The sequence below is a fragment of the Accipiter gentilis genome, chromosome 27, assembly GCF_929443795.1.
Source record: "Accipiter gentilis chromosome 27, bAccGen1.1, whole genome shotgun sequence".
NCBI classification, from domain to species: Eukaryota; Metazoa; Chordata; class Aves; order Accipitriformes; family Accipitridae; genus Astur; species Astur gentilis.
The window spans coordinates 4,202,214-4,223,315 of record NC_064906.1 but is presented as its reverse complement, the minus strand read 5'-3'; the positions used below and the strand labels follow the sequence as shown (position 1 = coordinate 4,223,315).

The 21,102-nt window shown below is 39.5% G+C and overlaps 1 protein-coding gene across 3 annotated transcripts; it reads right to left on the bottom strand.

Annotated features, from left to right (window-relative positions):
• Positions 1 to 893: 893 nt before the first annotated feature.
• Positions 894 to 21,048, bottom strand: RNMT (RNA guanine-7 methyltransferase). Of its 3 annotated transcripts, none has more exons than XM_049830504.1 (10): positions 19,220 to 20,663; positions 16,819 to 16,951; positions 15,232 to 15,354; positions 13,765 to 13,880; positions 11,626 to 11,807; positions 10,850 to 11,014; positions 9,604 to 9,721; positions 7,176 to 7,277; positions 4,649 to 4,682; positions 894 to 2,744 (listed from the first exon to the last, which is right to left on the bottom strand). In XM_049830504.1, exons 1-10 carry the CDS (start codon positions 19,478 to 19,480, stop codon positions 2,707 to 2,709), a joined length of 1,272 nt encoding a protein of 423 aa, XP_049686461.1. In that variant the 5' UTR covers positions 19,481 to 20,663; the 3' UTR covers positions 894 to 2,706. The 3 variants fall into 3 exon arrangements, with proteins under 3 accessions (XP_049686461.1, XP_049686460.1, XP_049686459.1); XM_049830503.1 differs by lacking the exons at positions 894 to 2,744; positions 4,649 to 4,682 and adding exons at positions 4,698 to 6,173; positions 20,968 to 21,048 and having other exon boundaries at positions 19,220 to 19,496; XM_049830502.1 differs by lacking the exons at positions 894 to 2,744; positions 4,649 to 4,682 and adding an exon at positions 4,698 to 6,173 and having other exon boundaries at positions 19,220 to 20,667.
• Positions 21,049 to 21,102: the final 54 nt, after the last annotated feature.

The window sequence follows — 21,102 nt, the reverse complement described above, 5'->3', positions numbered from 1 at the left end:
AACAAACATCACCCCTACCTTCAAGAATGGCAAAGAGGAGGACCTAGGGAACTACAGTATGGTCAACCTCACCTTGACGAGGTGATGGAACAACAGATCCTGGAAATGATTTCCAGGCACGTGAAAATCATCAAGAAGAGTCAGCATGGATTCACTAAGAGAAGTAATTTTTGACCAACGAAATAAACTTCTATGATGAAATAAATAACCAGCTTGGTAGGTAAGAGGAGAGCAGTGGATATAGTCTACCTTGACTTCAAGGTTGTCTTGGATGGACAGCGAGGTGGATTGCAAACTGGCTGAGCAGCCGGTCCCAGAGTGGTGATCAGTGGCACAATGTCTAGTTAGAAGCCACTAATTAGCAGTGTATCGCAGGGGTCAATACTGGGTTCAATCTTGTTCAAGATCCTGGAGTATCTCCCATATCTGATGCTGGGACTGGAGCTTCTTTTATATGAGGAAAGGCTGAGAGAGCTGGGACTGCTCAGTCTAGAGAAGAGAAGGCTCAGGTTGGTAATCTTATCAATGTATACAAATACCCGAAGGGAAGGTGTAAAGATGGAGCCAGAATCTTTCCAGTGGTTCCCAGTGACAGGACCAGAGGCAATGGGCACAACCTGAAACACATGCGGTTCCCTCCAAACATGTGGAAACACTTTTTCAGTGTGAGGGTGACTGAGCACTGGCACAGGTTGCCCAGGGAGGTTGTGGAGTCTCTATCTTTGGAGATACGCAAAAGCCATCTGGACACGGGCCTGGGTAACTGGCTGTAGGCAAACATGCTTGCACTGGGGGGTTGGACCAGACGACCTCCAGAGGGTCCCTTCCAACCTCAACCATTATGCAATTCTGTGATATGTTGAAATTTGCTTAAAATAGGAAAGACACTCCACTGTATTTCCCCTCTTTTTATTATTCTGATTTCTTCCAAAAATAGCGTAATGTACTTTCAAATGAAATTTGATACAAGAAATCTAACAAAACTATCTTTGATGCACACAAATTTCAGTGAAACACTTCATCACTTCTAAAGTGTCAGCATTTTTCAGCTAGTTTCATGAGTACTAATTGTAACAAAGAGTCTTGTTTTCTTAATTTCAGCAGCAGAACTGACTGTGATTCTACTGCTTTGGTGAAGGTTATAGGTGTTCTTCTATACAATAAAGTAATAAACAAAAAATAAAATCAGGAGTCATGGAGAAAAAAGCATGACTTAATTACAGGGGGAAGGCAAAACAACTACAAACTCAAGTAATTTGAACGCTTAACTCTGTACCAGAAATAATCTTTCCTAGGTTTATTGTAACTTTTCAAAACACTCATGTACCATCAACACTTCATCATTTCACCTCTATGTAAACTATACTAGCCCACAGTAGCAAACAGCTACTGTTAGCCCAAGATGGGAGAGAAAAAACATGAAGTGCCCACACCCTCTCAGTAGTGCACGGCTACAAGCATGTGGAAAGCAGAGCAAACACAATGTCAGAAATCCCTAAGCCAGCTCTAAGAGACTGACGGGCAGTTAAGATGGTAGTTACACACAGTTCTGCTTATTAATATCATTAGATTACATTCCCAACCAAAATATTTCGCTCTAATATGGGGAATGTTATCCACATGCACAGGGGGTATACACACATACACAGCCCTCCCTCCCAGAGTGAATTTCTAGTATCCTCAAATGTTATACAGGCTACAGGCTCCCCTTTTGGTTCACAATCCAGTATATGACCATGTTCCTAACGCCTGGAGGACTGCAGTGAGGTCCCCTTTACCACCAACAGTTCATCCTTCTGCCAAGCTCATTTGGAATTTTATGCAACAAGTAAGAAACACATCCTAAGATCTGTCTAGTAAGTTTCAGGAGACATTAAAACCACCAAAAAGTCAGGAGAGTCTTTAATACAATATAAAATGTTCAGTAATCTAAGTTCAGCAGCTGTTTTTTGATTACCACATAGTCATATCTGGAAAAATGATGTAGAGATTTAAAACTTTAGAAATTCAGTTCGTTCCGAGCAGTTTTGTACAGAACCAACTCGTTTAATCTTGAAAGCACCATGAAGTGACACTACATATCAGCAAGCACAAAAAACAAGAACATCATGGGACTTTACCGTGTAAACTACACCTTGAATACCACTAAGGTAGATTTACACTGCAGGCTTGAGCACTACACGTAAGTATTCAAACTGACTCAGGTATGATTTGCCACTTAGCTCTGCATGCAATGTAGACATACCCTAATGTCTGAATGTATCTCATTATGAATTAACTGAGCTCTGCAGTACAATATTTAGGCCCTCATTCTGCACCATCAAAGTCAACAGTCAATTTTCCATCAATTTCAGAAAGTGCAGGGTCAGGCTTGAAATTACAAACATACTTCTACTAACAAAACATTTGTTTCCAACATAAAGTTGTGTCAAGTTCAAACATGAGTTTTGAGAACATGCAGATTGCTTACAAATGCTTAAAAAGACTGGTTCAGAATCTTTCTTATATATACACACACAAGTCCATCTGTCACAGACAGGCAATGTAACTCAGAATCATGAGCTTGCTCTAGTTTTTGGTAGTGTCCTGCACACTTCTGATAATTAAAAAATAAAAAATAAAAAAATAGTTGCCACAATGGATTTCTGACCATTCCAACTTGCATGTGGATACGATCTCTTCTTGTTGCATCCAGTACATGAAGTTTCACAGTTGCTTCTCAAAAGCAAATACCAAGTAAATACCTAAAAAAAGAAAATGGGAGTATTTAAAGTTTCAGCTTCCTCTGCAACTCAGTTAAGTTTTCAAAATGTAAACAGGTTGATACTCTGCCCAAACAACCTGTTAGCAGATTACTGAAATTATAAAAAATGCTCTGGTTTCCCAATGAGTAACTCTATCATTCAATTCCAACATGGTTTTAGACATATTTTCACAATAGAGCTAAGAATGCACAAAAGCAAAATATTTTAAATCCTGCTGATATGGTTAATGCAACACTAACTTCAGTTAATGATATTACTGAAATGTGAATGGAATTCATAAATTACTATGGTATTCTACACATAATTAACATTCACTGGTACATAAAGTCATATGCAACTAAGTCTAAAGACTCCTTCATACATGCAGTAATGGACAATTAGGGGTAAAATTATCAACTTCATTTTTAATTAAAAGGTGAATAAACTCATGGTACAACATTATTAACTTTGCTTTTTTAAATTATCACTGACAAAGAAGAAATATTTACAAACACTAGATGGCATTTTCTCAACTCCAGAACAGTGTGATTCTAGAAATGGATACTCATACAGTCCACACTGGCACCCCGGGAAACTTTTGCATATAATCAATGCCAGCTATGTCAGGTGTTCTTATGCTTCATACCAGACAGATAAATTAAACCAGTTTCTTGAGACCATGAGTCTAATTAAACATGTATGGATTTCCACTTGAACTCAACTTTTATTTTAATGGATGAGGTGCCATAGCTACATTGCGTATCTTTCAAGACAAGCCTATCATATGTTCCTCAGCAATAAGGGAAAGTGAAGTTCCATGTAACGAACAAGCTGTGCTTATACCCTATCAGAAGCTCTGTACTCCAAATCTCTCTGAAAAAAGAGACTACTTAAAAAAACAGTCATCACTGAACTTTTAAGGGTATAAAAAGCCCCCCTCAATGAGATTAATAGTTTACATAATACTTATACCTTGCTGGAATGAATGTCTACTTTATGATTCATACCTTTAAAAATTAGATAATAATTTAAGAAAGCAAACAGCTTAACTAAAGATTTTTTCATTCGTGAATTGAACAGCATTTTTCGTTTGTTTTTAAACCACTAACACAACCAGTATAATGGTCTCCAAAAATGCAAATGTTGGTTGGCTGCAGTTACACAGAATTAAGTAACAATCTCTCCAGGAACCAATTTTTACCCTTAGAAGTGCCAGCCCCTTCTATCTGAGTTCTATTAAACTCAACATTGGAAAAAAACGATGTCAAAAGTTTTCCATGGCACACATTCACAAAATTTCAAGACATATTTAACAATAATGTATCCTTTTTGGTGTCTGAGGCACTGACTTTTTTGCAGTCCCTTTATAAAACATTTAAATACCTCTTCACCATCCATGCTTTAATTGCTTCTTCCTGAAACACGTATCACTACAGGCAAAGAATAAAGCTTCAGCTCATCTTCCCAAAACAGTTTTGCATTATTTTTGGTGAATGTATGTCCCAACTGCAGTTTGTTTTCTAGCTGACTGATAACAGTGTAGTATCGAAGTGTACAAACAGAAGTATAGTATTTAATCCTCTAACCCTAGCAAAATAATCTTTTAACACTGGCATCTTCTTTTCATACATCCTAAGTAAGGCTTCCCCAAACTATTTCAGCCCCAAAGTTTGCATGCTAGAAGCTACTTAAATAAAGCAAAATTTCAACCTAATTTATGCATTTCCCTCCCAATTTCTTGAGATGTGTGCACTATATAATCTGTACATAGGCATTTGAATAACACAAATAATAAAACCTTGTTATATTTAAAATTTGGATTTTCTTCCATAAACAACAGGCTATTTTACACACTTTACATAGCAGTCATTCAGTTAATATTGAGTTTTCAAAACAACACTTACTCGTTGCTTCCCATTCAGATTTACTCAAGGTTCCCTAGAAGGGGACAAAAAAAACCAAAACCACAGTTTCAACAAAAAATGAGGAAACAATAAAACACTGATTTAACTCAGGATCATCAATCTTTCACAGACCAACATCTAACGACCCACACTGGCTGGCTATTTAGGGACTACAAGAGCATTACTGTAGACCACAGATACTTATAACTCCAATAACTACGACAGCAGGGAATTGGAACACCCCGGATAGCAGAACACACCTAAATTACACAGGTATAGAAGAAAGGGCCAGCAGTCTGTTGGGCTCGATGACTCTGCAATGCAGAGCATGTCCATTACCACACATCCATCAGTGCGTCTTGACCCAACTCAAACTGCTCTCCAGCCCAAGATGCCCAACACTTGTGCAGAAGTCAAGAAGAGGCCCTGTATCATGGTGCTGCCACCTTCCCCAGGAATACTGCCTGCATCCACCTAACACCTCCTTGCAGCCCACAAAAACCCTATTTGCAAGAGAACAACTCCCAACCCCACTCACACATTGTGAAAAACCAGCCTGCTCTGCAGCTTCAGAAACCTACTCCTAGCTCAGCCTTTCAGATGAAAGCAGGGCAAGTGCACAAATAAAAAGCTGCTACCGTTTACCCTACCAATTAAGAAGCATGAGGTAACAACCAGAAGCTGATTTTCTACTCTACCCACTCCATCCCCTTGCAGTGAGTCCTCACCCAGGGCCATGATTTAGCCCACATGCTACCCACTGACCAATCCTGACCAAATGATTCATCTTTTAAAACACTAGTGAAAAAAGGCTTGTTCAAGCAGATTTCTTGCCAGGTGACAGAGCACCTGGCAAAAGAGGTTTTTGGTCTGACTTGACCATTCTCATGTTCTTAAGCTTATTTTGTAAAAGAAGCATTTTTCTTTTTAAAATTTTTAGATTTCAAATACAGAGAGCAGGTTTCTTTTCCCTCTCGATGTAGGATTTTTATATATAAAGGCATACATCTTCAAGAATTCAGAACATAAACAGTAGATAAACCAATGGTTAAAAAAAGAAAAATCCAAGTGGAAAAACTTCAAGCGGACCAATCTCATGCTATAGCTATGACAATGAAATAGGATGCCATCTATCAGTAACTGCATATGAATTTATTAAAACTACAATCTTTACTCAAACTAGTCTCCAATTTTGGTTCTGTCTTGTCAAAGAGCCTCAACACATAAAAAAGACCTAAAGTTCAGACAGGAAGAGCCAGCATTGCTTATCAGGAACCATTCAGCATGAAATTAGGTTAAACCAAGCCTTTGCAAGGTTTCCATCCAGCCTGACTCCCCGAATGCACAGACAGAAGGAAGCACTCAGCTATATGCTACCCTGAATAGCTAGCCTAGCTACAGATGGCGAGGCAATAGCCAAATGGCAGTAGTTTCTGGGGAAAAATGACAGCAGACATTGCCTCTTCTCCTGCTCGCTTCCCAGGAACAGCAGCTGTGCAGGCTCCTGTCCATCATGCACCCAACTCTGAGAACAATACAGAAGAATGAAAGGCTGGGAGAAGACCAGCTGCAGACAACTCCAACATTGTCATGTACTGCTAGGACAATGGAAGAAAGAAAAACCCTTTATAAAAACATGAGAAAGACAGCAAGCTCAGAAAGTTAGCATATGCATTAGAAGACAGGACTAGAAGCAGAAAAAACATATTTAATTGGACCACTGATCTAAAATCTCATATGACCTCCATCAAAGATGGTTCAGCATTCTTTTAATTCTGAGTCATAAATCAAGCTACCAAAACAGGAGAAATGCAAAAAATATTTGACAGGATAGCAGACTAAGTTTTGTACAAGGTAAGATTACGATCACCACAAAGAAACTTTCTTTTCATTCCAGAATGTGAACAGAGTATCGTATTTAATAAAATTGAGGGCAGAAATATATGGATTTAGTTTTATGTACAGAGGACTAGTTTAACACTAAGAGCTCTGTTTCAAAAAAAAAAAAGGTACAGCACATATAAAAAAATAGCATTTACAGAACTTCAATAAAATTGGCTGAGAAGGGAGCTGGATCTTCACCCAAAAAGACAATATAAAAACAGTGTTTAATATTTCAAATACATACAGCATTATGAAGAAAGTTTTCAACTCTCCTGTCAGAAGATTAAAAAAAAGAAAACTAAAGCTTTACATTGGTCGTGTGAAGATCCAGAAAAGTAAGCAAAATCCTCAAATTAAGAAGAGTTACATTAGAACAGCTGCCAAGGAAGATGGCAAAATATCCTTTCCCTTTTGCACAGTTACAAATTTCTTAATAGCTACCAAATGAAGTGAATTTGATTCTCTGAGTATGGGGTATAGATTAGATGAACTCCTTAGACCTGCACCTCTATGATTTTTCACATGCACAGAGACATTCATACCAATTTCACTGCAGTTGAAATGAAGGCAGCACCACATGTCCAAAAAATCAGGACCTCAATTTTCAACACCATTTGCTCTAGTGAAGTAAGAAGGAACATACCAATGGTAACTTTGCCTTGCCATCTTTGATGAACTCTTTTACATGCTCATAATCCTCAGGTTTATCAGAAACAAGCCTGGAATCACCAAATGTGGAATATGGCTGGAGAACATAGGAAAAATAAAAAAAAAAAAATATTGTGTAGTAAGATACTTTAATCACATCAGTCAAGGGTTTGTCACAACATAGCCCACAACAGAGGTCAGTAGTTATTCAAAGGATCTTAAATTTTGATCTCTCCTTTATAGCACCTAGAAGATCAGGTCCAATATTCCCCATTTCCCAGAAAATCCGACACCCAGGATTTATAAATTATCCTTATGTCTCCAAAACAGGGGAAACAGAATAACTATAAAAATTATCCTCCATGTACAGCTCATTACGGAGTATTACCTAGATACACCCTCTTTTAAAACAGCAACTGAACAAACCAGCATCTCTTAAATAGAAGTACTAAGAAATGAGCAACTGTAAATTTTCAAGCAGAATGCTTAAAATGCTTTATTAACACACAGGAGCTGTAACAGAAGTATAGAACTAATTCTTCAAAACTAATACATACTTATTAAGGATCCCAGTTACTGCATAATGGTCTGTACCATGCAGTCCTCAATTCTAAGTGGCCACTTATTTAAGACAACTCTCTTTTCTAACAACGAAGCCGGTATGTCAAAGGCTGTGTCACCATGCTACTGGCAGTATTGAGCCCATACAAAGCACTACCACTTTCAGAATCAACAAGGACAGTCAAGTACACTTGCAGCCCATGTGACTCAGTTTAGTAAGTCACCAGATATTTGACGTGACAGTTTTATGCTGAAAAATTCTACTGTTTGAGGGAAGAAAGAAGCAGAGAGAATGGTGAGTAAAGCCAAAGCCTCAGAAATGGTATTGAAAAGCTTTTCTGAAGCTGCCAAAGTCATCCAGGTTAAGAGCTTGAGGATAAAAAAAGCAAAAACATTGGGCAAAAACATAAACTCAATTACAGTTAAATACTATTTTTTCTACAAACACAGCCTGTTCCTTTACTCCTACAAAGATCACTTTCTCTCTTTTCAACTGATATTCCTTGCACAAAGATCTAGCTTTCAGTCTCTCTCCGCTGAAGGAGAAATGGGTTATGGTTACCACTATGTGGCACCAGGTGTGATTCTTGTGCTTCACTTACTACTTAATAAAAATGAAAACTTGCCTCAAAATTGAAACTTTATCTACAAAACTGAATGACTCTATTGGGTGCTCGTGCCCAGGTGATGGCAGCAACAGGTGGCAGAGGTGGCCTCTGTGAGGAGAGGCCAGGGCTGTCCCATGCTGGACACAGCCGGTTCCACTAGCTCCAACACTTAACAGAGCCACTACACAGCACAGCTGAGCCCCTCACCCACGAGTGGGGCACCTCTGGGAAAGCAAATTTAAGAAAGTGAAAAAAACCCTGCACAACAGCTGTGAAAGAGGAGCAAGGAAAAATGTGAAACTACTCTGCAGACACCAAGGCCAGAGAAGAACGAGGGTGAGGAAGCACTCCAAGCACCAGAAAAGACACTCCCCTGCAGCCCCTGGAGAAAACCATGGTGAGGCAGGTTGTCCCCTTGCAGGCCATGGAGGGCCACAGTGGAGCAGATATCCACCTGCAGTCTGTGGAAGATACCATGCCGCAGCAGGTAGACATGCCCTGAAGGAAGCTGCAGCCTGTGGAGACCCAACACAGAATCAGGCTCCTGGCAGGAGCTATGGCCCATGGAGAGGAGCCCAACCAGGAGCAGGTTTTCTGGCCAGAGCTGCAACCCTGTGAAGAACCAACCCATGCTGGAGCAGTCTATGCCTGAAGGACAGAATGCACACTGGAGCAGTTTGTGAAGGACTGTATCATACCATTGGAGGGACCCATCCTGGAGCAGGGGAAATGTGTGAGGAGGAAGGAAAGGCAGAGACAATGTGTTATGGACTGACCACAACCCCCATTCCCTGTCCCTGGCGCTGTGGGGTCAGGACTGAAGGAGTGAAGTTGAGCCTGCGAACAAGCAGTGGGTGGGGCAAAGGTGTTTTTAGGTTTGCCTTTGTTTCTCACCACTCTACTCTCTTTTTTTTTTTTTTTAATAAATTAAAATAATCTTCTCCAAGTTTAGTCTGTTTTGACCGTAATGGTAACTGCTAAGCAACCTCCCTGTCTTTATGTTGACCCATAAGGTTTTTTTCTTATTTTCTCCCCCCATCCTATTGGGAAGAAGGAACGAGAGAGCAGGTTGGTGGGTGTCTGGCAGCCAGTCAAGGTCAACCCACCACAGTCGCACTTTCAGCCACAGGAGTTTAGTTCTTCTCTTGGTAGCCTTTAATTAATTGTACCATGTTCACAACAGGAATTTCAATTACTGCACAAATAATTAACAATATGTAAAATGCTATTTAAATGAAACAACTCCATATTTACCTCCAAGGCCTGCATTCTCCTTAGCAGCATTTTATGCTCCTCGTTCTTGACTTTTTCTTCATAGAATTCCCGAAATGTCATTTTGTAGACTAATTTCATACCATGCTTCTTTGCCATTCTGTCAAAGTAATATGCTTAATTAGGGAAGCCACAAAATTATTGTAGTTTTATTTTCAAAGGAACAATTTTAAGCCACAGTGACATCTTAAGGTATGCACTAGGATTACACTCTTTCTACAATTCATTTTTTTAGTACAGACATTTAGATGAAAAAATGCACTACCACAACAAACAGTACTTTTTTTAATTAGGACAACAGAAATCTACACAGAAGAAAGTTACAAACATTTTAATAGAAAAACATCTCTTCTCCCAACACACAGAAGTAAGTTCCATTTGAACTAGCAGATAGACTATGCTGTCTTCCCTGCAGTATCAATAACCTGTAACATCGGATATTATGGATATATTCCGAGAACCTCTTTCTACTAGATTTAGTGCCTTACATCTCAATTATATGTAGACACTGTGGTCATCCAATACTGAAGTTACAGGTGTCAGTGATAGATGCTGGTATTTTTCATAGAGAACTACAAATGAAGTGTGTGAAATTACACAGATTTGAAGGGAAAGCTTAATATTAACAACCATACTGAGCTTGAATGGCAGGAAAAACCCCAACATGGAAACATTTGTCTGTACCTCAGGAGACAGGCTGGGAAAGGGAAATCTGCAATCACACAGAGGTAACAGCAAAATGTATGCTCACAGAAGAAGATTTAGAGGAAGAAAAGTCAGTCATAGGAAAAATCCTATGAATGTCCAAAGGAAGTTGAAGACAAGTAAGATGCACCATGATGAAGATATACAAGAAGGCTTGCTGAAGGACTAAAAAAAGGTAGAATGAACCCCCCCAAAAAGATTAAAGAAAAAGTTGACAGCACTAAAGGTTTGCTGACAGATCCAACATATCAGATAAAGACATTCTTGTATGAGACCCAGTTTAAGTCTTCACAGCTTCTGACCAGAGCACCTTCAACTGAGTGTAATGAACAGATTACAGTTGTGGACGGAAATGCAAGAAACCCTGCATTTGGAGCAACAACAAAAAATGAAGAACTAAAAAACATAGTAAGAAACTCAAAATATAATTTTCTGCAAGTATTATGCAATGATAGACAAACTAAACAAATGCTTATTGTGTTCCACAGCTTTCATTGTGTAATTAATTCAAAATTTAACTTACTCTTCCAGTAATGGAAAGTAAACCAAGAACTCAGGGACATCAACCACTTCTTCCAAGTGGAAATCATACTTGCAGCCAAACAAGGGATATTCTCCCTTCTTTCCAAATTTTACACTATACACCTCATTCCCAAATGAGTTTGTTTCTGAAGCTTCAAGTCGCTTTCTATAAAATGAGATATAAACAAATGTTAGTGGACCAGTTTTTAATTTAACAGGTGGAGAAAACTACGCATAAGAGGCCTCAAAGTGTTTATCCCAGCACTACACCGTTCAGTGACCTCTGTAGTTTCCCACCTCCCATTGCCTAATAAGGCAATGAAACAATGAAATGAAGACAAGCAGCATACTAGGTTTTAACAGTTTATCATTCCTATAAAACATACCAAGGACTAAATGGACCTAGAAAATTAATCTTTAGCACAGACACACTCTACATGGACAAGTCAGGCTTCCTTGGAACAACCACAGCAGAACCCTGACAGTTATTCCCCAGGCTGTGGCTATTTTACCACTACTGAAGTCACTACAGAGGGTTTATGTATAAAGAGCTATACTCTATACCAGAAGAGACGTGTGTGCAAAAGACAAGGATTAGTACAGATTTACCTGTTTGAGTCAAGTTCATGAGTGAGATTTTCATGACTAGAATTCAAAACTGTTACAAAAAAACCTTGCTGCTGTTTGCACAAACATATCAGAGTGCTGTAAGAACAACTATCATGTAACAATGCTTCAAAGATTTTTGAAAGCTTAATAGAATATAAAAGTACTTACACAAGTTCAAAGCTATTTGGAGTTGTGCCAATGAAATACCCTCCAGGAGAGAGGTTCCCACAAGCATTTTTAAGCATCATGTCAGCCTGCTCATACGTCTCAAATGAGTAATGATAAACAAATTGACAGCTGCAAATGTCAAAGCGCATATCTGGATCACTGTATTTGGAAGACAAGAGGTCCTGAAAAAGATTAGAAGGAAAAAACAATTGTAACAAAAGCTACAGAAACAAGCATGATTCACTGAAATCTTTGAACAAATACGCTACTCCCATACTTCTTTGAAGTTTCTCCTTTCAGACCCCATTCCTTCACAAGATCAACAAGAACAAAATGAAAAAGGTAAGAGTAAGAAAAAGTCCTCTGCTACACAGAAAACCACACGCAACATTTGGAACACCACCACACACACACACACTTTGAAGTTACCATGTCCTCAAATGCTTTTTGTGTTGTCAAGTAACACCACTACACCTGAAAGGCCAAAACCCAAGGTTAGTTACCTAATAGTTTCCAGAGATATTTTACTGCTGAGGGTTTATAACTGGCCACCGTTTAGCTGGAAACAATTATTATAATAAAATAAATCTTCAGTTTACGAAGTCTCTGTTATGAGAACTGGCCGTTAAACATATAATTGAGAAGAGGAGTTGTTTTAAATACAGCAATTTCCACTGCCCCAAGTTGTATTTGCCGTATTATCACACATGGACGTACGTGCGTACCAACATACTCAACCCCACCCCAGACCAAGTAACCAGTAACTCTGAAGAACTTGAAGCCCTTGAAATTTGTCAGGTTAAAGCTTGCCATAGTTTGACTCTGTACTCAGCAGTTCTCTGACTCTTCTTGATCAGGCTTCTTTTATACAATGCTAGTAGCCACCATAACTAACACAGAAGCACAAAAGTTCTACCCAAGGCCCTATGCATTCTGTACTTAAAATATTTCATATTTAACAGTTCTACCCAAGTTTCTCTTCTATCCCAGACTTCCCCATCACCCATCTACTCCCAGACTCTACCAGTTCATGCCATATACTGTCAATGTTCTGTATGTGGCAAGACAAAAATGGACACTTCACAGACCCATAGCAATTTTACCTGTTCATTTACTCCCTCTCCACATTGTGAGAGAGAGATACAGGAAACTGAGAAACAGAGGTAGATGGTATTAGACAAGCTGTGAGAATGAGATTTTGTATATATAGAACATAGATGATAGAGATAGAAAGTCAGGGAGATGAACTTCTGTGTGCATGAACAGACAGAACAGAGTGTGCAACAGAAAATATACATGCATATAAGACTGAGTTGTAACAGTAACATGAAAATATCCCTTTCTTTCCTGGCCAAGGCTCTCTCCTCTCTCCCCTGACTGTAATTTTGAGCAGAAAGAGATGACCTGGAACCTGCAACAAACTGTATTCCTCAGAAGAAGGAGAGGCAACCAAGAAATCAAGCAAACAACCCTTCCTGCAAGGCTAGGAAGAACAGGTTCAGCCTTTCCACAGATATGCTGGAACCAGGTAAGCTCTGTCCCTCAGCCTGCATCAGCAGGGCACACTCAGCCTACATTTCTAGGAAGCAAAAGCAGTGCTGGTTACAAGACTGTCTCCTAAGCCACAGCAATGTATTCACTATTGCCTCCAGACAGTCTTAAGAAATCTGCTCTATCACACAAGTTTTGAAGATCTGTATTATAGTAATTAAAATGCTGCTAGAAAAAAAATAATTGGATAAGCTGAATGTACAAGTCAAATCTGAAAACATCCCTTACTCATTCCAGCATAAAAACACATTCACCAAGACAGTTTCCAACATCCCATGCTGGCTCCTAGAACTCCAGAGGTTAAGTAATCACTCCCTTCCCTTTGTGAAGTGAAAGAAACTGAAAGCACCAGATTTTTTATCTGAAGACGACATTCAGGCTTCAAGAATGTTACACTGTAAACCAGTAACAAAATGCATTTAACTACATCTTACACAACTTTTCAGTATGTCTGACTCTCCCGATAGTACAACAATCTGATCTTAGAAATATACATGCCCAAAATATTACAGCACTACGATCACTCCTATACTTGCTTAACAAAAGGATGTTATATCCCCAAAATATTACAAAGCATACGAACTGTACCTTGGTACTATCTGCTTGTATAAATTCTGCATCAAAAATACGTTCGTTATAACGACATCGGGCTTTCATGTCTTCATATCGCTGCTTGCATTGTTGCACAGAAATATCAGCAATATCTATATATGGAGGGAGAAATTTAAAAAAAAGTGAGTAAGCTCCCACCCAGACAAGAAAATTGGAATCATTACCAGAACACAGCAGATCCATTATGGCAGGGATAAAAGATCTTCAGTTACATTTTGAGGGGAACAAAAACTTTTATTTCCAAGTTGTAGAAAAGGAATTTAATTTGCAGGAAGTGTTCAGGATTATAACTCTTTGTCATTTTCAGTCTTTACTTCAAGACAAAAGTTGTAATCTGAAGATTTTAGAAAGCTCCCATCCTCAAAAGTGCAAAGCAAGCCTCCAAAATTTCAGGTGATGGATACCAGGTGATTGATACTAAATGCTGTCAGCATTAAGTGTCTAGCTATATATTAGCTACAACAGTTCAGCTCCCAGGGTTTCTCAAACAGTACTGAAAGCTCTTCATCTTATTACAAATATGCAAGATGTTGAAATGCAATTATTTCTGATATATACTGATATATTCTATCATGGAATTTTTTTTTTTTTTTCATTTTCTTTTTAAGACTGATCCTCTCTCAGGCATCAAGTTTCACTGAATAACAACAGTTTGCACAAATTTTAAAACTAACAATATGCAATAAATTTACATAAGGACTTTGTAAGCAAATTAGTTAACTGTATTTGAAGACTGCCAACTGAAAAAGCAAAAAAGAACTGTAAAGTGTAGAATACCCAGCAAAACTGCCATTAAAGGAATTTTATGAAATTTTGGTATCTAATTAAATTTGAAGTTGAGTAATACTTCCTCTGATTATCCTTGGGATGCTTTCTGGGAAAAGGGAAGATGGTATCTGCCTCTCAACATCTAAGCAAACTATTTAAATGATTTTTTTTAATCAGCTTTCAGCTCTTCCCCTTTCTAAGTCTGAAAATCTTTAGTTGATTATAACACCCAAGACCATTTTTTGTCACAACACTGTAGGGTTTATTTGTTTTTTAAATGCAACTCTTCTCTGTGTGTTTTTAGAACAGTTAAAAACACCACAGGAGACTAGATGTGGGAGAAAACATACTGAAAAAAAAAAGTCAGTCTTTTTCCCAGTGCTATATTTTGCCTAAGACAATCTGTGGCAATTGTATGCTTCTTTAGTGATACCAGATTTTATTTATGAGTTGAACTGAAAGCTAATTACACAGAATATGAATGGTTCTTATATTTATGCTGGCAATCAAGTTGATGTCTTCAGGTTAAAAGACAAAATAAGACTTTTTGACAGAAGGTGTATCATTGCATTCTTGGGCTTATTAAAAAAGGAAATAATGAAAGACTCGAGATGTGCTTGGTTTTCCCATTAAACACTGATGCACTCTCCCTGGAAAGTTATTGTGTCTTCTTACCAGTACAGACAAGTTTTTTAATTCTGCCTTTTTTCCATTTCAGTAAGTCTCCACCTTTGCCACATCCTAGATCCAAAACAGTTATATCATTCTTTTTCCGTCGTACCCGGTCTATGAATTCACCTAGAAAAGTAAAAAGAGAGAATGCATACACAGGTCTTTTAATTCACTTGTTTTGTACAGAGAGGCCTAAAGGACCAAAAGGGTTTGAGAATGTTAAAACACCTTAGAACTTACTTTGCCTATAAGTCTTCTTAACGTTACAGACTTAAATGTCTTTTTCTAGAAACCACTAATGACAAAAGGAACCACAAACTTTTAAAACTATGGAGAAGTTAATACATATTCTATACGCTTAATGTGCTTTGCAAGTAATGTGACTGAAGCTCTGAACTGTTTCCCCAGCAGACAAAGGCAAAACTGCGCATGGGTGCGCGAGTAGGGAAACAGAGTTCCCTTTCATTACCATTATAATGAAGACAGATGTTACTTGGAAGTACGGGAAAGCTTTTTGCAGAAGAGTACAAGCCAATTAAAATGCATTACCGACAATGTTTCCTTGCGTAATGTTTTCCACTTACTTTCCTAGGCCTTGCAATAACATTAGCTACTTGTTTGCTGTCTTTTTACCCTACATAAATCATTTCACTTCCTCTTCTATCTCCACTCTGTCAAGATTATCTCTGCTCTGACTGATGTTGGCATATAATGCAAAACATATCAGCATGTTAGCAACTTCTCTTCACAGTAAGAGACACGAAATATGTTTTGATATAACTGCTGTGAAGCCACACTACTTAAACTCATCGTGACTGAAAGGCTTCAACACAGGCTTCAGGAATGGCTTTATATAAACCTAAGTATTGCTTCTAACTGCTCTGATACAACACAACAAAAAGCAGCATGCTAAGACAAATGGTGCCAACATCTCCTGGCACAGATCCCTCTTCATGAATCTGTGGTGCTGCGCCGATAATTCTTTTATTTGTTTGCAGATATCTGATGGTTTTGTTTCCTCACTTTGGAATTAATTTGTAGGCCGGCAGACTGATTTTTATGAAAAGCTGCTGATTCTTAAGGAACTACCTCCTCTAGTTTTTCATATTTTAAACAGTTGAATGTGGTCATACAGAAAATATTAGTGTGTTCCAAGTTTCCTGCAGAATTGCTTAATCGAGACCTGAGGACAAACTACTTTGGGAAAATGGTTAAGAAATTATTTCAGATGTTATTTAAATAACAAGAACAGCTCAATCTAACAAGAACAGGTAAGGTTCTTTATGATTTAAAGCTGTACCTTTCTGTTTAAAAATGTCACAAAGAACAACAGTTTCCAGCATGAACTTTTTCCAGTTTTCAGGTTAGTTGATCTTTAAAACTTTAGCATATATTTGGCACTCCAACAATATAAAACACTATCACAGAAATTCAAAATAAAAATAGGGGTTTTATTGCACTTGAAAAACCTACTATGTATTAAGAGACAAAGTGTCATAATCAACATCAGAAAGCAGGAAAAAAGTTACATTTTGATAAAAAATTAGTTACATTTTATTAAAGTCTAAGCGATCAGTTAAGGAAGCTTACCAATGAGGACGCTCTTTGTCCAATTATTAAAGTTTCGGAGGTAGAATATGCGAGACTGGCTACGTTTTTCCAATCCAACTTCTTGAAGTTCATTATAATGTGCAGCTACAGCTTGCCCATGGCCTATCTCACGCTGTAGAAATGAGGGAAGGAATAGATTCAAGCAGTGAATTCTTTCATTACTTTTTAATTTAATCAAATGACATGAGTTCACTTTAAGGATTTAAGAAAGTAAACAAGTAATACTATGAAGAGCATCATCATTACATATATGAAAACATTTCCCATATCTGTCCTGGTACTGATGTCAGCACTTCAATTATCACAGACAACTCCCTTAAAAATTTAATCCCCTTTTCAGTTGGTCCAAGTAATTTCTGATGGATGATGCCCAGCATCTTTCCTTCATAGAAATACTTAACTTTCAGTTCTCTAATACTCTCACCACTCTCAAAGAATCAGTTTCATTCCCCTTAAGCCTGGGATTGAAGAAGAGGATGTTCCTTCTCGAGGAACGTTAAGCTTCTTCAAAAATCCTGTTTCAGAAATTCAGTGTTTACACCTAACATAAGTGTATAAACTGCCAATTTAATCAAAATGCCAACAAGCTGATGTCGCATAAAGCCCTAAGTGGATGATCCCACTGCCACAGCTTTAAATAGACCATGGTAAGGGAATGAGAGTAATGAACTGACAACATATCCCATTTAATGCTTAACAGTTCGCTGTAGAAATATCTCCGGTTTAGCCTTAACTGTAAATACTCCAAGAAGTTTCTGTCCCATGTGACGCAGAGAAGCAGTCTACATCCAGATATTGTGCTCCTAACATTTCTTCATCTTGAAAATAATCTTCAATTACATACATGAAATTAATATAAATTATAAATAAAATACAAAGCAGCAGAACGTGGAGAACCAACACAAATTCTGTGAGGCACAAAAGCGTTTGAAGTAACAGTACAAACTAATGACAATGAAGGATTCTCAGTTAAAACCCACAAACATGCTACGAAGCCCCAGCCAGTACGAATTCACACAGCAATTAGAAGCATTCCCAACAGTTGACTACAAAAGTCAACATCCCAATATCTTATTATTCAAATAGCAGTTCCTCAAGGGAAAAGAAGGTTTGACTGACTTTAATGTACTACATGAATTCTTCAGTATTTCATATACTTTTGGTAACCTTCAGAATGAACACAAACATACTTGTCTGGAATCTGTATGACCCCATCATCTGCTTATTACCTCACTCAACTAATTGATACTAACAAATATTTTGACCATTTCTAGTCTTTTTTAGGGTAAGCACAGATGGCTCCCTGAACGGCCACTAATGGTGACATAAGCTACAACAGCTGACCCTGACAAGTGTCGGGGACATATTCATACAATCCATTAATGCATCTCAGCTGCTGCAAGCACAGTTGCAAACAGCCATCAGTAGTAACATCTAGATGCTGGCAGCCATGTTCAATGCAGTCACCTCTCTACACCCTTAAGCTACACAAAAACAATGTGTTTCTTGTCCATCTAAACCTTATCCCAGAACTACCTTATTTAAAAGATGAAAGGGTTAATAATGTTTCTACCACAACAAAGGGGACCCTTTATTTTACCAGATTGCTTAGCCATAAATTAACATCCTGGAAAATTTCTGAACAGAGAAACCAAACATTAGGTCAAAGACATTTTCAAATTATACTTAAATATCCCAAAAGGTCAAAGTTAGACTAGATATTACAGCATCAGTTTCTACAAGCTCATACATATTAAAGGACACTGTCATAAAACATTACCCTTTTCACCCTCCCAGTTAAAAGGACAAATATTTTCTGCTACTCTTGCAGTCTTAAAAAAAAAAAAAAAAAAAAGCATCAGTACTTCACTTTGCTAACAAATGATACTGAAATTATATCACAGAGGATACAGTTTGTAGAGTTTTCTAAATTATACATCACACTATTGAGGAAATTAAAGGACAAAATTATGTTACGGAAGAACCTCCCAGCCACAGATAACTATACTAACACGGGGGACAACAACATACAAAACGTGAATTCAGGATATGGGACCTGGACTAACTTTACTAGCCAGTAAACCCTACACTACACTACGAGATTGCTACCACGCAGACAATGGAACGATAGCCTTAGAATTAGACTAAGCATGTGCTGAGATCAGTTTTCTTAACATTCTACTTACCAGCCCTCTTTCTCTCCCATTAAGCCCAACATAACTTCTGCACCAGTTGTTTTGCTAGGAAGCTACCCACAAACTTTGACATTTGGTGTTTCATGCTGGTTCACGTATGTTTAGCATAAATATTTGCAACGTTTTCTTGAGCTAGGGCTTTGAAACAAGGATATGAACATAGCTCAAAATAAAATGATACTCACTACTTTCTTAGGAGGTTCATCTTCAGGATCTAAATTCTTCCTTTTTGCTCTGCCGTCCTGATTACCACTATCAGCTTCTTTTTCACTTTCAGTGGAGTGCACCGTGCCTGAAGTTGAACTATCGCCTTGCCAACCAATACCAGACTCTGCCTCTAAAGTACAAGGTGTTTTCTCCACTTCTTCATCCAAACTCTTCTCTACTTCCTGTTCTTCTGTCTTGGTTAAATCAGCCATTTTTGACAGGTTAGTCTCCTTGTCCATTGATCAGAATGGAAATCTATATAGGGGGGAAAAAAACCCAAACCAAAAACCACCAACTACTTTCAGTGTTGAATTTCACTTACTTGTGGCTACAGTCATGACTTTCAATCATAATACTGGCATTATAAAAAAAATTACATGCCTTTGCTGTAACCAACGTATAGGCTCCAAATTTTACTAGTTATTTAATAAAGATAGCACAATAAAATATGTGGAATTTAAAAGTACACTCATTATACTAAAATCAAATGAAGATAAATCTTTACTCTTCACGTTTGAGTCTCTTAGCTATCTTTATTGATTCAACTGCAATGCGTTATTGTTTTTGAGCCTGTCGTCTCCCTTTTCCCCTCCCCATAAAAAGTAACCTACAAAGCACTTTATGTTGAGAAACACAAGCCGCCAGCCCCTCAAATCTGTAAATTCATTATTTAATCTGATGTGTTCTCAGGTGGATGTCCTCAAACAAAAAACCAAGGTGGTTTTTAAGAGCAAATTTTTTTATCGGTTGTGGATTTTCAAGTTTGCCAAGAGTATCCACTATGCCTCAAGCTTCACTAATGCTAGGAATCTTCAGCTGTAACTGCATTTCCTTATCTCCACTACACAGTCTGTAGGACTGCAGGCCACTGCTAGAAAGCTCGTCTAGTCTCCAGCACTCCCCAGCCTTCTTCCCACCATCAGCGGGAAGAAGGGCACCTCCTTTTTAATTTGACACGGCAGAGGATAACTTGGCAGCTCCTTTTCTAAAACAACAGCCTACTTCAGTCTAACAAAAGCCAGGCACGCTCCCCCGAACAGAGGCTGAGGTCTCCTAACGAGGCCCAGAAGACGTTCTTTAGGCGGACCACTGTACGGAGGCCCCAGGACAGCTTTTTCCTCAAAACAGGCGCCCTCGAAGCCCGACTGACGGAAAGAATTCTGCAGCATCGAGCGCGCCCTGCCTTATCCTCGCCCGGCTCTTCCAAGCGGTTTACCAGGTGCTTTTAAGGGCCTCAGTTGAGAAAGGATCAGAATTTCGTCACCGGGGACGGCAGCCAAGTGCCCGGGGGGGGGGGGCAGCCCCTTCACTGGAGAAGGCCGCAGAGGGCAAAACGCGCGGGGAGCGGGGGAGGGGGCGGCGCTGGGCGGCCCGCGAAGCCAGGCGCCCCGCTGACGGCCAAGGCCCTGAAGACTTTTAGCTGCGTCACGGGGGCCCGCGCAGCCGGGACGGGCGCTCCGGCGGGGGCTGCTCCCCGGGGCCAGGCCGCCGGCCGGGGCGGCTGCCGAAGGCGCGGCCTACCGCAGCAACGGACAAAGCGCGCGCCGCCGCGAACGCCACCCAGCAGTCCCGACGCGGCCGCAGCCGATTGGCGACGGCCGGTGGCGCGCGGCGCGGGGCGCCGCGCAGCCTCCCGCGCGCCCCGCCCCGCCCCGCCCCGCGCTGCCCGCGAGGGGCCGGGAGCCCGGGACCCGCGTCCCCGCCACCGGACGCGCGCGGCACTCACCCAGGCCGCCGCTCCGCCATCCTGTTTGCGGAAGTGACGTCCCCGCAGCGCGGCAGTGGTGGCGGTGGCGTCACGTCCGCGAGGGGAGGAAGGGGTTGGGGTGGGTAGGTGCGTGGAACGACGCGAAGCCGCGCA

What these genes read in the sequence shown, in the direction of transcription:
- RNMT (XM_049830503.1), bottom strand. Translation starts at nt 19,480, where the DNA reads ATGGACAAGGAGACTAACCTGTCAAAAATGGCTGATTTAACCAAGACA. An exon ending in TAAAAAACTTGTCTGTACTG is followed by an intron (nt 13,881 to 15,231) that starts GTAAGAAGACAC and finishes CTCCATATATAG; the next exon opens with ATATTGCTGATATTTCTGTG. An exon ending in TACTTTCCATTACTGGAAGA is followed by an intron (nt 9,722 to 10,849) that starts GTAAGTTAAATT and finishes TTACTTTGACAG; the next exon opens with AATGGCAAAGAAGCATGGTA.